General features: G+C 36.3%; 1 protein-coding gene across 1 annotated transcript; it reads left to right on the top strand.

Moving 5' to 3' along the window:
- The first annotated feature begins 1,276 nt into the window (after positions 1-1,276).
- Positions 1,277-2,705, top strand: LOC149565118 (uncharacterized). Its single transcript, XM_089818665.1, has 4 exons — positions 1,277-1,569; positions 1,681-1,805; positions 1,900-2,176; positions 2,284-2,705. Exons 2-4 carry the CDS (start codon positions 1,762-1,764, stop codon positions 2,668-2,670), a joined length of 708 nt encoding a protein of 235 aa, XP_089674791.1. The 5' UTR covers positions 1,277-1,569; positions 1,681-1,761; the 3' UTR covers positions 2,671-2,705.
- The last annotated feature ends 9,928 nt before the right edge of the window (positions 2,706-12,633 follow it).

Below are 12,633 nucleotides of genomic sequence, written 5' to 3'. Positions count from 1 at the left end.
AATGAGTAGTCAAGGCTCAGTGGGTGGGGGTGGGGCTGCATCACCAAGCTTCAAAATTGATAAGGGGTCTCCTTTATGGAGACACACAACAAGAGTTGCACAATGTCCTGGGGGTGGGGCATACATATGGAAATGTAATTTTTGCAACATACAGCACAGAAGCTCCTATTCCCGAGTGAAACTACATTTTTTGGGCCCTGCGGGTGAAGGAATTCACATGTGTCAAGGTAGTGATAAGAAGGGATTACCAGCTGCACAAATAGCAGCATTAGCAAAAGAGCAAGATGATGCTGATAGAGCAGTTGCAAAAGCAAAACGTGGTGCTTCCAAAAAAACAAATATACCAACACCATCATCTGATCAAACAAACACAAGAACACATCCTTTTTTGCCTATGCCAACTACAAATGATGAAGATGAAGACCCATCTCCACTCACACGCAAGAGAGGCCCACTAGATAGGGCATTCCAAATTGAAAAGAGAGACATTGTTGATCACAAAATTGGACGTTGTTTAATTGCAAATGGTGTTTCATTTAATTTTGCTAGATCACCTTATTTTAGGGAGATGGTGGAAGCAATAAATGATGCACCCCATGGTTACAAACCGCCTGGTTATGAGAAGTTGCGCACTACCATATTACATGATGAGAGGAGAAATGTAGAGGCTCAACTTCAACCAATAAGAGATTTTTGGGTTCAATCGGGTGTGTCTATTATTTCGGATGGTTGGAAAGATTGTAGAAATCGTCCATTGATCAATGTTATTGCTGTATGCCCTAAGGGGGTAATGTTCTTGAAGGCAGTTGATTGTGAAGGGCAAGTGAAAGATGCAGAATTTATTTCACGCATTCTCATTGATGCCATAGAGTCAGTGGGTCTTGATAATGTTGTCCAAGTGGTCATGGACAATGCAAAAGTTTGTAGGGCTTCAGGGATAATTGTAGAGTCTAGATATGATCATATCTTTTGGACACCATGCACCGTCCACTCTCTCAATTTAGTGATGAAAGCAATTGGCACCGAAATAGATTGGGTGAAAAGGATATATGAGGAAGCTGAAGAGATTCAAATGTTTGTAACAAAGCACCACATGTCACAAGCAATTTTTAGGAGTTTCTCGGACTTGGAGTTATTGAAGGTAAATTTTTATATTTAATATATAATTGAATATTATTGGATTCCACAATTATTAATTTTTGTTGTTGTTGTTTACATTAACATGTTTTAATTTTTAAATGTTTTACTAACTTGAGTTTAACATGTTCTTAGGTTGCTGAAACCCGCTTTGCCTCTCACACAATCGTCTTGAGACGACTTGTGAAAGTAAAAGAATCATTGAAGCATATGGTCATTAGCCCCCAATGGGGCATTTGGAAGAATTCCAATACAGCAAGGGCTTTAAATGTGAGAAGAATGATACTAGATGAGGATTGGTGGGGTCTTGTGAGTTATGTGTTGGAAATCACCGATCCAATAATGGCAATGCTTCGCTTCGCAGATAGTGATGAGCCATGCCTTGGGGATATTTATGATTCCATGGATAGTATGCTGGAAAAAATTAAAATGGTAAGTTTTACGCTCTTTTACAACAATTTTTTATTTGAGAGATATCTAGATTCTAAAGTTTAAATTGACATATTCAATAATTATAATTATTATTCATATTTCATATCTTAGGTCATATAGAGGAGGGAGAATGATCCTGAGGACACCCTTTACAAGAAGGTGGAAAAAATTGTTCATCATCGATGGAACAAGATGACCACACCTTTGCACCTCCTTGCATATGCTCTATCCCCGAGGTACTGTAGTTCTTATCAAATGTTTGTGCTTATTTTATCCAATGTTTGTGCTATTGATATTTGATAGTGTTCAATTGTCTTTTGTTATCCCTAGGTACTATAGTGCAGATGTACTTCGCCTTCCAGGTAGAGTGCCACCATTTAGAGATGCAGAGGTTGCAGATGGGTATAAGAGGGCACTAGCTAAGATATTCCAAGATCCAGAGATTGGGGCAATTGTGAGGAGTGAATTTGCTGCTTTCAACTCAGGTGAGGATTTCGACCCTATTGCCATAGCAGACCAAAGCAGGATGGGTGCCATCAAATGGTGGTACCTTCATGGGCAAGCCTTCACGTACCTCCAACCTCTTGCCATAAAGGTCCTATCCCAAGTAAGTTTGTAAAATTAAGCTTAAGGTTAACATTCTCAATTCCTTGAATTTATTTTTTAATTTATTTATCTTGATTGTTGTATTGATAATTTTTAATTTCTCTTTAGGTTGCCAGCTCTTCTGCCGCTGAGCGGAATTGGAGTACTTACTCCTTTATCCACTCAATCAAACGCAACCGGGTGGCTCCAAAAAAATTAGAAGACCTTGTGTTCATTTACAACAATTTGCGCTTGTTGTCATGGAAGGACCCTAAGTACAAGAAGGGGCTCGAAAAGCTTTGGGATGTAGCACCCGAGACTCCTGATTTAGATATGACCATCCGGGATCTTGCTAGATCCACTTTGATTGATGTGGATGATGAGGAGGAGGATTATGAGTTAACAATCCCCTCTACTACTAGTGGTTTGGGTTTCTCTACTGATACAGATGCAACACTTGTAGCTCACCAGTACCCCTTTGATGCAGATTTTCTTGAAAATCCATTTGATGATTAAATAAAAAACTTTAGTGTTGACTCTTGACTCTTTTATGAGTAAATCATGTTATAAACTTTAAGTTTAATAATCTATATTTTGAATGTTACAAACTTTCACTTTCAGTAATTCAATGTGAATGTGTTGATTTTCTTTATAATCGTGAAAATAGATTAATTATCAATGTCATTGATCAAGTATACTAGATTCATAGATGCATACTAGAATCATAGATTCATACTATGAAATGATTTAGTTTTAGAATTATGTATATTTTTCTTATTTTTTAGTATATATATATATATATATATATACTATGAAATGATTTAGTTTTAGAATTATGTATATTTTTCTTATTTTTTAGTATATATATATATATATATATATATATATATATATATATATATATATGTATGTATACATTGTATATATATATATATATATATATATATATATATATATATATATATATATATACAATGTATATGTGTATATATATATATATATATATATATATATATATATATATATATATATATATATATATATATATATATATATATATATATATATATATATATATATATATATATATATATATATATATATATATATATATATATATATATGCACGAATCATAATTGGGAAAAAAAAAATTTCGAATCCACGGATTTGATTCACGTGCCCGAATCGGATTCGTATCTCGAATCGACAACTAAGCTATTTGCCACAACATTGCCTCTCTAACCTGTATCGCAAAGTAGTGACCATACCAGAGAAGGCAACATGAAGTCCTGAAGTCCAACTGGATTTGATCCCATCCAAAGTAGGAAGCATCTTGTGTCAACTATTCATCTCAGTCAATTGGAGCATTCAGTCATCTGCCAGAGGGTTTAATTCAAAAGTATGTGTATATCTCATAATGTAATTATGGAGAAAAGCATTATCATGCAGAATCTTCCTACTAAGCGCAGAGGAATCAGACTCATCCTGCTCTACACTTGTATTGTCATGGTGCATATCCAAAGTGATAACAAAAGCACTGCTGCCCCTAGTTATTTCATTATTCCTAGAATCATATACTCCATTACTAACTTGTTCAATCTTTACAACCTGTCAAGTAACCTCTTATCTCTCTCCATGCAAATGCTCTATATAGCTGCCTTACAAATGTGATGGTGCAATCTCCAGCTGAAAGCAACTGCAATTTGACCTGATTTTATCACTCCAAGTGCTTGCTAAGTGTTTGCGGGCTCAATGCTGGGTCTACATCCCTTGGCCCCTCATCAAAATGAACAATCCAGATGAGATATTCAATGTATTTATCTATGATGTTAAAACAAGCTTAGGCTTGTGCAACTCCCTCCCTTCAGAGCTCACACTCAAGAGTTGCTCCAAGTGGTTTAACCTGCAGGAAGTCAAGTGCATTCTCTGTCAAAGTCTTTTCCTCATAGCTGCAAGTTGCATGTCCCTATGAATCATTCTCCTTCTCTTTCAGAATTTCAAACTCTTGATGTGTTTTTCCATCATTATTGCCACGGAGATATGAAGTTTCCTTCACAGCCAATTTATAATCAAGTTCATGCTCACTTGCAACAGTCTCAAGGTTGCAATCTATTTCTTCCTATACTAACTCTCCTACTTGAAGTTCATCAAGTCCCTATTACCTACTAGTCCTCCACAGTTGTCACATTTGAATTTTGCTTCTTAGTTGATGATTCCGTAGAAGGTGGGTTTTTCAGATTGAGTTGAAGAAGAGTGTGACAAAATCAATTTTTGACCAAGCTCATCTACTTGTTTTTCAGCTTCATAAAGTGCCACTAAGGAAGCTTTTAGGGTATCCTTAGTATTCAAGAACTCAAAGGTAAGGGTGTCCACTTCTTCCTTCTTCCTCAATGCCTCCGAGTAAATCTTCTCAATATCGAGGAGATGATCATGATGACAGATGTAGATAATCTAATTTCATTGTTTTCATCCCTTCCTTAACCACATGCAAATCTAATAGTCTATAGTACTTAAGAGGAAATGAAAAAGCCAATTCTACAAACAAAATACTTAGCTTGGTCATTCACAAGTTGTGTGACATTAAAGAAGCAAATTGGGATGAAAAGTTGTTAGGCATACCACGGGCATTCCCAACAATATAGAAGATAACTATAGGACACACCATTCTAGTTGATGCACAATTAAGAAGCAACAATCCCTACTGGCTACATGGTAGCAAGCCCAAGGATTGTGGTAGAGAATCAACTAGGTGGAAAAGTGGAAAAGGTTGACATTTCCAATTGGACAAAAGGTGCTTGCCTAGTGGGCAATTGACGCAATGCATAAGCAAAGGGGGTACAACCATGATAAACATCTTTGAATCTTTGATGAACACTTTTCTCATTTAGATAGTACATTTTAAAATTTAATGATCGTAACGAAATTAAACTAGACGAATTTGAAGTAAGATGGCTTGGTCCCTTTAAAATTGAACACTTGATAATGAGGCTTCTAAGTTAGAAAGTATGGACGACACTATACTGAAAGAGAGGAAAAAAAATCCAAGAACAATCAACTCAATGGACTGATGCAAAACTTGGCATCACTACTAGCAAAAGCAAAATTAAGAAGCATATGAAAAAAGGGCAGGCTGACTGATCTTGATGACTCCAAGAACGGAGCGGGAGAGCAGGAGACCTGGCACCTCACTAAGAGTAGGGAGGCTATTAACAAAACTAAATGATTAATTTTTTGTTACTTTTCTTTTTGGGTTGTTTCTGGTTTAATACTGTAAACGCTCATGACATTATTAGCACTATTTTATTTTGGTTTCCCACTCGTCACATGGGATTTATACTCTTGTTAGTGTTGATAGGATATGTTGTTTTTATATTTTGAATTGGATCTATATGGTTAATAAAAGTAAGTTTTCCATAACTTAATAGTGGTTTTTGTACACTCGAAAGTGTCCCACTCTAAACCCTTCTATCCAAACGATTCCATGAGATTGGAATGTTCGGATGCCGGCTTAGAGCTCCCTATCCATGGAGTGCAAGAGAGTATATTTCAAGAATAAGAAAGCTCTCAAATGAGCCTTAGAGATACTCTTCTTGCTAGTAAACCATGCAATGGGAGGTTCCAAAGACAAGATGCAAGAATGCAAATGTCCCAAGGAGTTCCTCAAGAATGCAATGCAACTAAAGATTAAACTAGGATTATAATGCAAAATGCAGCTATGCTAGAATATGAATGAGAGTGTTACAATCCAAATATTAAGCTATGTGAGAGATTATTGCAAAATAGAAGCTAAACTAACATGCAACATGAATCTAAGCTAAAATGCCATGGATGAGAGAATGTAGACAAGGAAGAGAAGTTCTCCACAAAGCTCCAAAGAAAACCTGTTAGAAAACCTGCAGCATAACAATGTTCAAAAGATGGATTCATTGAGGGGAAAAGCTCTCTCCCTTTTAAAGATGTATGGACGGTGGAGATCAAGATGAAGATGGTGGATGATCAACGGTGGAATTCGAAAATAGGAGTGATCCATGTGCACACACAAATCAACCAATAGAATATAAGTTGACTTGTCATATAAGACAAAAGTCACAAAGCCTTTTCTTTTAATTGCAAAATAGAAAAAAGACTTTATGTGTGCACTTTAAGTGGGTTAGAAGAATGGGGTCTTTTATTTAATTAAAAGGGGACATGTTCTTTTAATCAAATAATGAACTTAGGATAGCATAGTCAAACTATAGGTTATAATCAAATAAATTGATTATTAGCAATTTGGCTTAGGTAAGTGATTAAATTAATTTAGCCAAAATGTTGAAAAGGGGGCTAATAGTCTAGATGACCATTTTTAGGTGATTACATTTGCCCCTCTTTGACTAATGCGTGATCGATCTGGGAACACATTATGTCAAAGAAAATAGAAAGCCAAGTAGGCAGTGATAGATATAGATATCTGATTTTGAAGAACGAAATGTAGAAAAAGATAGCAAGTCCTAAATGTACAGCCTGATAGCGGTAGTACTGAACACTAAGAAGATGATGTTAGAATTCAAGAAGAATGCTAACACTTAGCAAAGTAGATAGATTGAGAACAAGTGAGAAGATCAAACAAATGCTCCTAAGCAGTGATAGAGTATTTCTGCCCCCTCGGGATCGAAATTGAAATGAGGTAAGGGGATGCAAAAATTGGCTAGAAATGAGAAAAATAGAATATAGCAATGTCCAAGATGACAGATAGATGATTAGAACCCAAGAATGACTATAAGAAACTGATAAAATGCCCCGGTTTGACTAGAGTTGACCTTGAAGGATATAGCATAAAATTAGGTCAAATCTAGTAGAAAGATGATTTTAGACATGAAATAGTGAATTTAAGTAGATATGAAGTGTAGAAATGATGAAGACATGAAGAAATGAAGATGCCCCAGTGATGATTCAGAGATTAGACCTCAAAAGGTCAGCTAACTGCTTAGAAGAAAGTAGAATTTTAAAAGACAATTTTGACCATCAAGATGAACTCGAATTTGGATTTCGATCCCGAAAATAAATCTAGGACGTCAAAATTATTTAAGAGGTCAAAACTTTAGATAATGTGATGACAAGATAGAAAAGAGATGAAGCGAAAGATTAAGAAGGTGAAAAGACATGAACAAGAAGAAAGTAAAGAAATATATGAAAGGAGGTAGCTGATATGTCCACAAAAAGATGAAGAGAGAGCTCTCCCCATATGCAAGAATGCAAGACTAAGCTAGAAAATGAACCTAAAATGCAAGCTAATATGAAAAGTGGTTTACCAGCAAGAAGCGCATAACATTTAGACTCTTAATTTCATCATTGAGCATTTATTAGGGACATCATGAGATCATACAACCATCACTAGTATAACTATGAGGATATGAATATGATCGATATTAGATAGGTATGTGGAAATCCAATCTAAGCATCAGAGACATGTAAGTCAAGATAACTACACGATTAGATTCCCTAAGTTTAATTTAGCAAGATTACACCTGTATCAAGGCATAAGCGCCAGGATAAACCCTGAGTGCGGTCTTGCAAAACAATCAAGGATGATACATTTATAAGTCAAAGTGTTGAATAGGACAAGCATGAATGCTTACAACACTATAGACAAACAAAAGTATACCCACAAGCAGAAATCAAGAAAATATGTCCCATGCCCCCAGTCTTCTAGTCAATGACATCCTTGAAAGACTATTAGGGAGGAAATACATGGCAAAGAAATTATCATAGACAGCACACAAAGTAGATAAATGTCAGCATAGCTCAGTCGTTTAAGTGTTAAAGTGCATGTGTGTAAGTCACTTGGCCATTTCTTCAAGACTTGATTTTGATAGTGAGAAATATTGCAACATCAGAGACTATAGGTAAACTATCTAAAAAGTGTTGAGAAACACTTGATGTCAAAGTGGGTGGGGGTAGTGTTGAGAAACACTATTTTGTGAGTTGTCAAAGAAACCCTAATCCACAAGAATACCTCAATAGGCTAAGTAGCTATGCCCCCAAGATGAGGACAAGAAACAATTCCAAGCTAGGAGATGTGTAGCAAAGTGGATGATTGAGATTGATAGACATAGGTGCAAGGGTTTCAAGTAGCGCCTGTTTCTAGGTTTTCACCACTTTGACAGATTTTTTTTTTTTTTTTTTTGGTGATACATCAAAGTGAGGTTTTCACTAAGATGATCATTTTTTCAGGACATTTTCTGATTTTTTTGTATTTTTTTCAGGATCATATATGATTTTTTTTTGGAATTTTTTAGAAGGTTTTAGAGATCACTAGTTCTCAAGCAAGATCACATCATTTTCTCCTAATGTCTAGCAAGGTATAGGACATGATGGAGAAACAAGCCAATGGATAAGCAGTAATGCATAAGAAAGGAATGTGAAGCAAGTGAAAGTGATCCTCAAGAACTGACTCCTCAAGAGTACCCAAGCTAGGGAAAGAGGTGAAATAGTCATATGAAGCATGTTTTGGATAAGCAATGGAAGAAATGAGCAAGATAGTGTGTAGGATAAGCAATGAAGCCAACAAGTGCGATAGCACATAAGATAAGCGATGGAAGCCAATAAGTAAGATAGCATGAAAGCGTGCAATCCAAGAGAGTAGACATGTCAAGAGGCCTATGAGAACCATGATTCATTTATTATGATCAAGATCAAGGGGTCAACTAGATAGTATAGCAATGGGATAGAGCAATAAGAATAAAGCTCAAGATAGAGGCTATGAGTGAATGGGAGAGCACAATAGAAAATCTGGTGGATAAGATAGCCAATATGCAAAGATAGCTCAACATTGTCAAGATCAAAGAGAGAAGAGGGGATAGATGGATGATGGAAGAATTACGCATGATGCCTGTTTGCCAGGTTTTCATCATGGTACTTATCCAAGGTGCCAGAAGAAGTAGTTTTCACCATAGGATGAATTTATTTCTCTTTAATTTTGCTACCAAGGTGCCACAAGAATTGGTTTTCACCAAGGCACGTTTTCATTTTTTCTATTTTTTCTTTTTTTTTTTTTGAATTTTTAGAAAGAGCTCAAGCTTTTTGAATGTAGATAGTGCTCCTATAGGAAAGATAAGTCATGATAAACCAAGACCATAGAAAGGTATGCTCAAAGATGTTGATAGGGTGATGAAAGAGAAATGGTAGTAGAAAGAGTATATGGAGGATAAGAGTTCATGTATGGAAAGTAAGTGTAAGCTTTAGAGGATTTCATGAGGATAGCTGAAATATTGGACAAGATCAACATTGACACACACCTTGAAGGGTATTGGAATGATGGAGGAATCATGGATGAAATAGCTTGAGATTTAGATGTATGAGCTGGTAGAAGAGATTTGGAAAAAAGTGGAGTGGAAGGCTTTCGAATATTTTTAGGAAGATTTTTGGAAGAAGATGGAATGGAAGCCTTTGGAAGCGTGAATGTCAACTTTGAAATATTTTCAATATTCAAGTCTTTTAAAAGAGACTTGGGAATCCATATAGCTTTAGATTTTCCTTTGGATACTTCAAAACACATTTCTTCAATAATGGGTTTAGGAACCCATATTTTCTTTGATTTAGCTTTTTTAATAGTGGACCTTTGTGGTCTCTTTTGTGCATTCTCCTTCTTAGCATTCACATGTTGATTAGATGGGACATAGTGATCTTTCTTTTTCAATGGATTCTTATGTTTATTCTCACTTCCAAAGGACTTGGGATTTGTGGATGAATAAGGATGATATGACTGGTTTAGATGTATAGATGGGTGAAAATTCATCAAGGATGAGTGTCTTTGTTGATCTTGAGGTATTATAGGAGAGCTAGGGAATGAGCTAGGAGTGAATGCAGGAGATGAAGGAACATAAGGCCCCAATATGGATGGAAGGTTTGAATGCTTTAGCTTAGATGGATAAGGACCAAGGATAGATTTAGAAGATGCAAAGGGATAGTGGGAAGGGATATCAACATCTTTAGAGTGAGCAAAATGGTCAAAGTCATCAATAGACTCATGAGTACCTTTGATAGGAACAATTTTTAATACAAGCACTTGAAGCTTGAGCACAATTTTGAAGTGGATATGGAGAAGTAGAACATGAGGGGATGCTTTGATCTTGACAAGTAGCCTTGGATAGCATATGAAGAGAACTTTTCTCATAATTTTCAGTAAGCTGAAGGGAGATAATGGAAGTGATATCTTCATCATACTTAGGAGGTGGATATGATATAGAATATGGAATGGAAAAATCTTGAAAGAGATGAACGGGTGCTTGATCTTGATCTTTCTTGACATTTATAGCTTTTTCTTTTTCAGAGTCCTCTTGACATGGAGCCACTTCTAAGGACAAGGGAGAATGAAGAGTGAATGGAGTAGTGCTTGGATTAGGCATAGTAGTGTATGAAGGTTGAGGATGTTTAGGATTATTAGCATGGAAAACATTTTCAGCCAAGTGAAGGTTAGCTTGAGTTTCTTTTAGAGATAGCCCTTGAGGATAGGCATAGTGTACATGAAAAGAATTAGGTTCTTTATTTGATAAAGGCATGTTGGAAAGCTTTGAAGTGTTGGGAGATGCATAAGTGTTGGAAGAAGTGGAAGATGTAATGGAGCCACTACTAGACATAGGTTCATCAACATAATCTTGCTCAAGAGAAGTATCCTCAACACATGAGTCACTAGAGGTTCCAATAATTCCATTATCAATAAGATCTTGGATTTTATGTTTTAGTTCAATGCAATCTGAAGTACTATGCTCATTATGTTGATGATAAGCACAATAGATATCCAAGAATGGGTTTCCATATAAGCTAGACTTAGGTAACATGATGATCTTATTGCCAAGAAGTTTTTGCAAAGTGTCATCATAAGAATCTTCCAAGGGAGCAAAAGTTCTATCAAAAGTATGTCTAGGATCTTCTTGTTGTTTCTCAAGTGAATAGAATGCATTCATGTCTTCATCATTATCTTGGTCAAAGATAGGTCCATCATGAAATTTTGGAATAGGCTCAAAGTAGGTATCACTTGCTTGTCCTCGAAAGAGGTCTTTAGATCTAGAAGATGAAGACATTTGATGTCTTGAAGTAGAGCATGTAGACTTAGAAGAAGAGGATGACCTCAAAGAAGGTGACTCACATGCATGTAAAGACCTTAAGGAAGATTCATGTAATGATGCAATCTTCTCCTCTAACCTTTTCTCAAGTTTAGACTTCATTTTTGTCATGCGCTTAGAGAAATGAAGGTAAGAAAGATCATTTGTCTCTTCTAGTTCTTTGTATTGCACATATAGATCTTGAAACTCTTTAGTGACATGGACGATATCATGATCATCTAGATTTTGTTGAAGTTTGGTAGCACAAGGTTTAGATCTCATAGTTTTAGATGCAAAGCCAAGCATAAAAGAGCCTAGAGGATAACTTGATGTTGAAACTATAGGAGGTAGAGTGTTCACTTGCCAAGATAGTAGAGAGAGATTAAAGTGACTTGTCAAACAATATGTCCAAGAAACTTACGACATGAATGACTTAAGTCAATAGCTAGGCAAGATGCCCAAATAGCCAAATAGATAGAGCAAGCGGGGTGACAAGTGAACAACTTTCCCAACCCAAGAGTGTAGTCAAGAAATCAAGGTAACCATTTTAGCAAAAGAATAACTAGCAAGCATGCATAGACCATGAAGACAAAAAGACCAAGAGCACTAAGACCAAAGAACCATTTTAAGCATGTTCAAGAACTAGAGACATAGCAAATCAAAGTCAAATGATGAGATTCCCCTTAGCAAGCAACACAAGAAAATATTTGCATTTGATGTTTTGACTTGGTTGATAAAGTTTGACAATAGTTGATAGCATAACAAGTTTGATGTTCAAAAGAAATTTCTTTCCAAGTAAGATAGTGACACATGGAGTAGTCTTCAAACAATCAAGCAAGGGACAAAGCAACCTTGCATGATACAAGCATATGTGAGGTCTTAAAAGAAAGCCGTATAACTATCATCATGTGTATGTTCCAAAGATTTCCACAGGTATACCACATTCGAGAACACATCAAGTAATATCTACCTAGAAGTCATGGTTCATTACTCAACAACTTGGCCCACGCTTGATGCTCCTTTGCCTCACACCAAGTGGTTGCCCACAAGAGATATTGGCTTTGTCATGAAAATGCCATAAGCATATCCAAGGGAACACATATGGTGAGTGTAAATCTTGGGGTGATCCGGGTAATCCACTAGGATCGGTCCTTGCACCAAGAAGTTGAGCGGCTAAAAAGGGTAGTTACTAACTTAGGGTGTTTAGATAGGGCTTCCGTTCATAGTGTTCCTCTTGCTCCCAATTACGGGACACCTCACCTTGCGATGAGTAACCGATCTCGCGATCACAAGAGTACCTTAAGCATTCTTGCCTAGTGATCTCCCTATGGTCGAAATCCCATAAGCGATCACACTAGACGAAGATAAACACTACGTCTACCAAGGTTTTGTGTCCTT

Source organism: Cupressus sempervirens, chromosome 3 (genome assembly GCF_028749045.1).
Source record: "Cupressus sempervirens isolate cs-2001-9-10 chromosome 3, ASM2874904v1, whole genome shotgun sequence".
Lineage (NCBI taxonomy): Eukaryota > Viridiplantae > Streptophyta > Pinopsida > Cupressales > Cupressaceae > Cupressus > Cupressus sempervirens.
The sequence above is the reverse complement of the archived record's forward strand: the minus strand, read 5'-3'. Positions and strand labels throughout refer to the sequence as shown.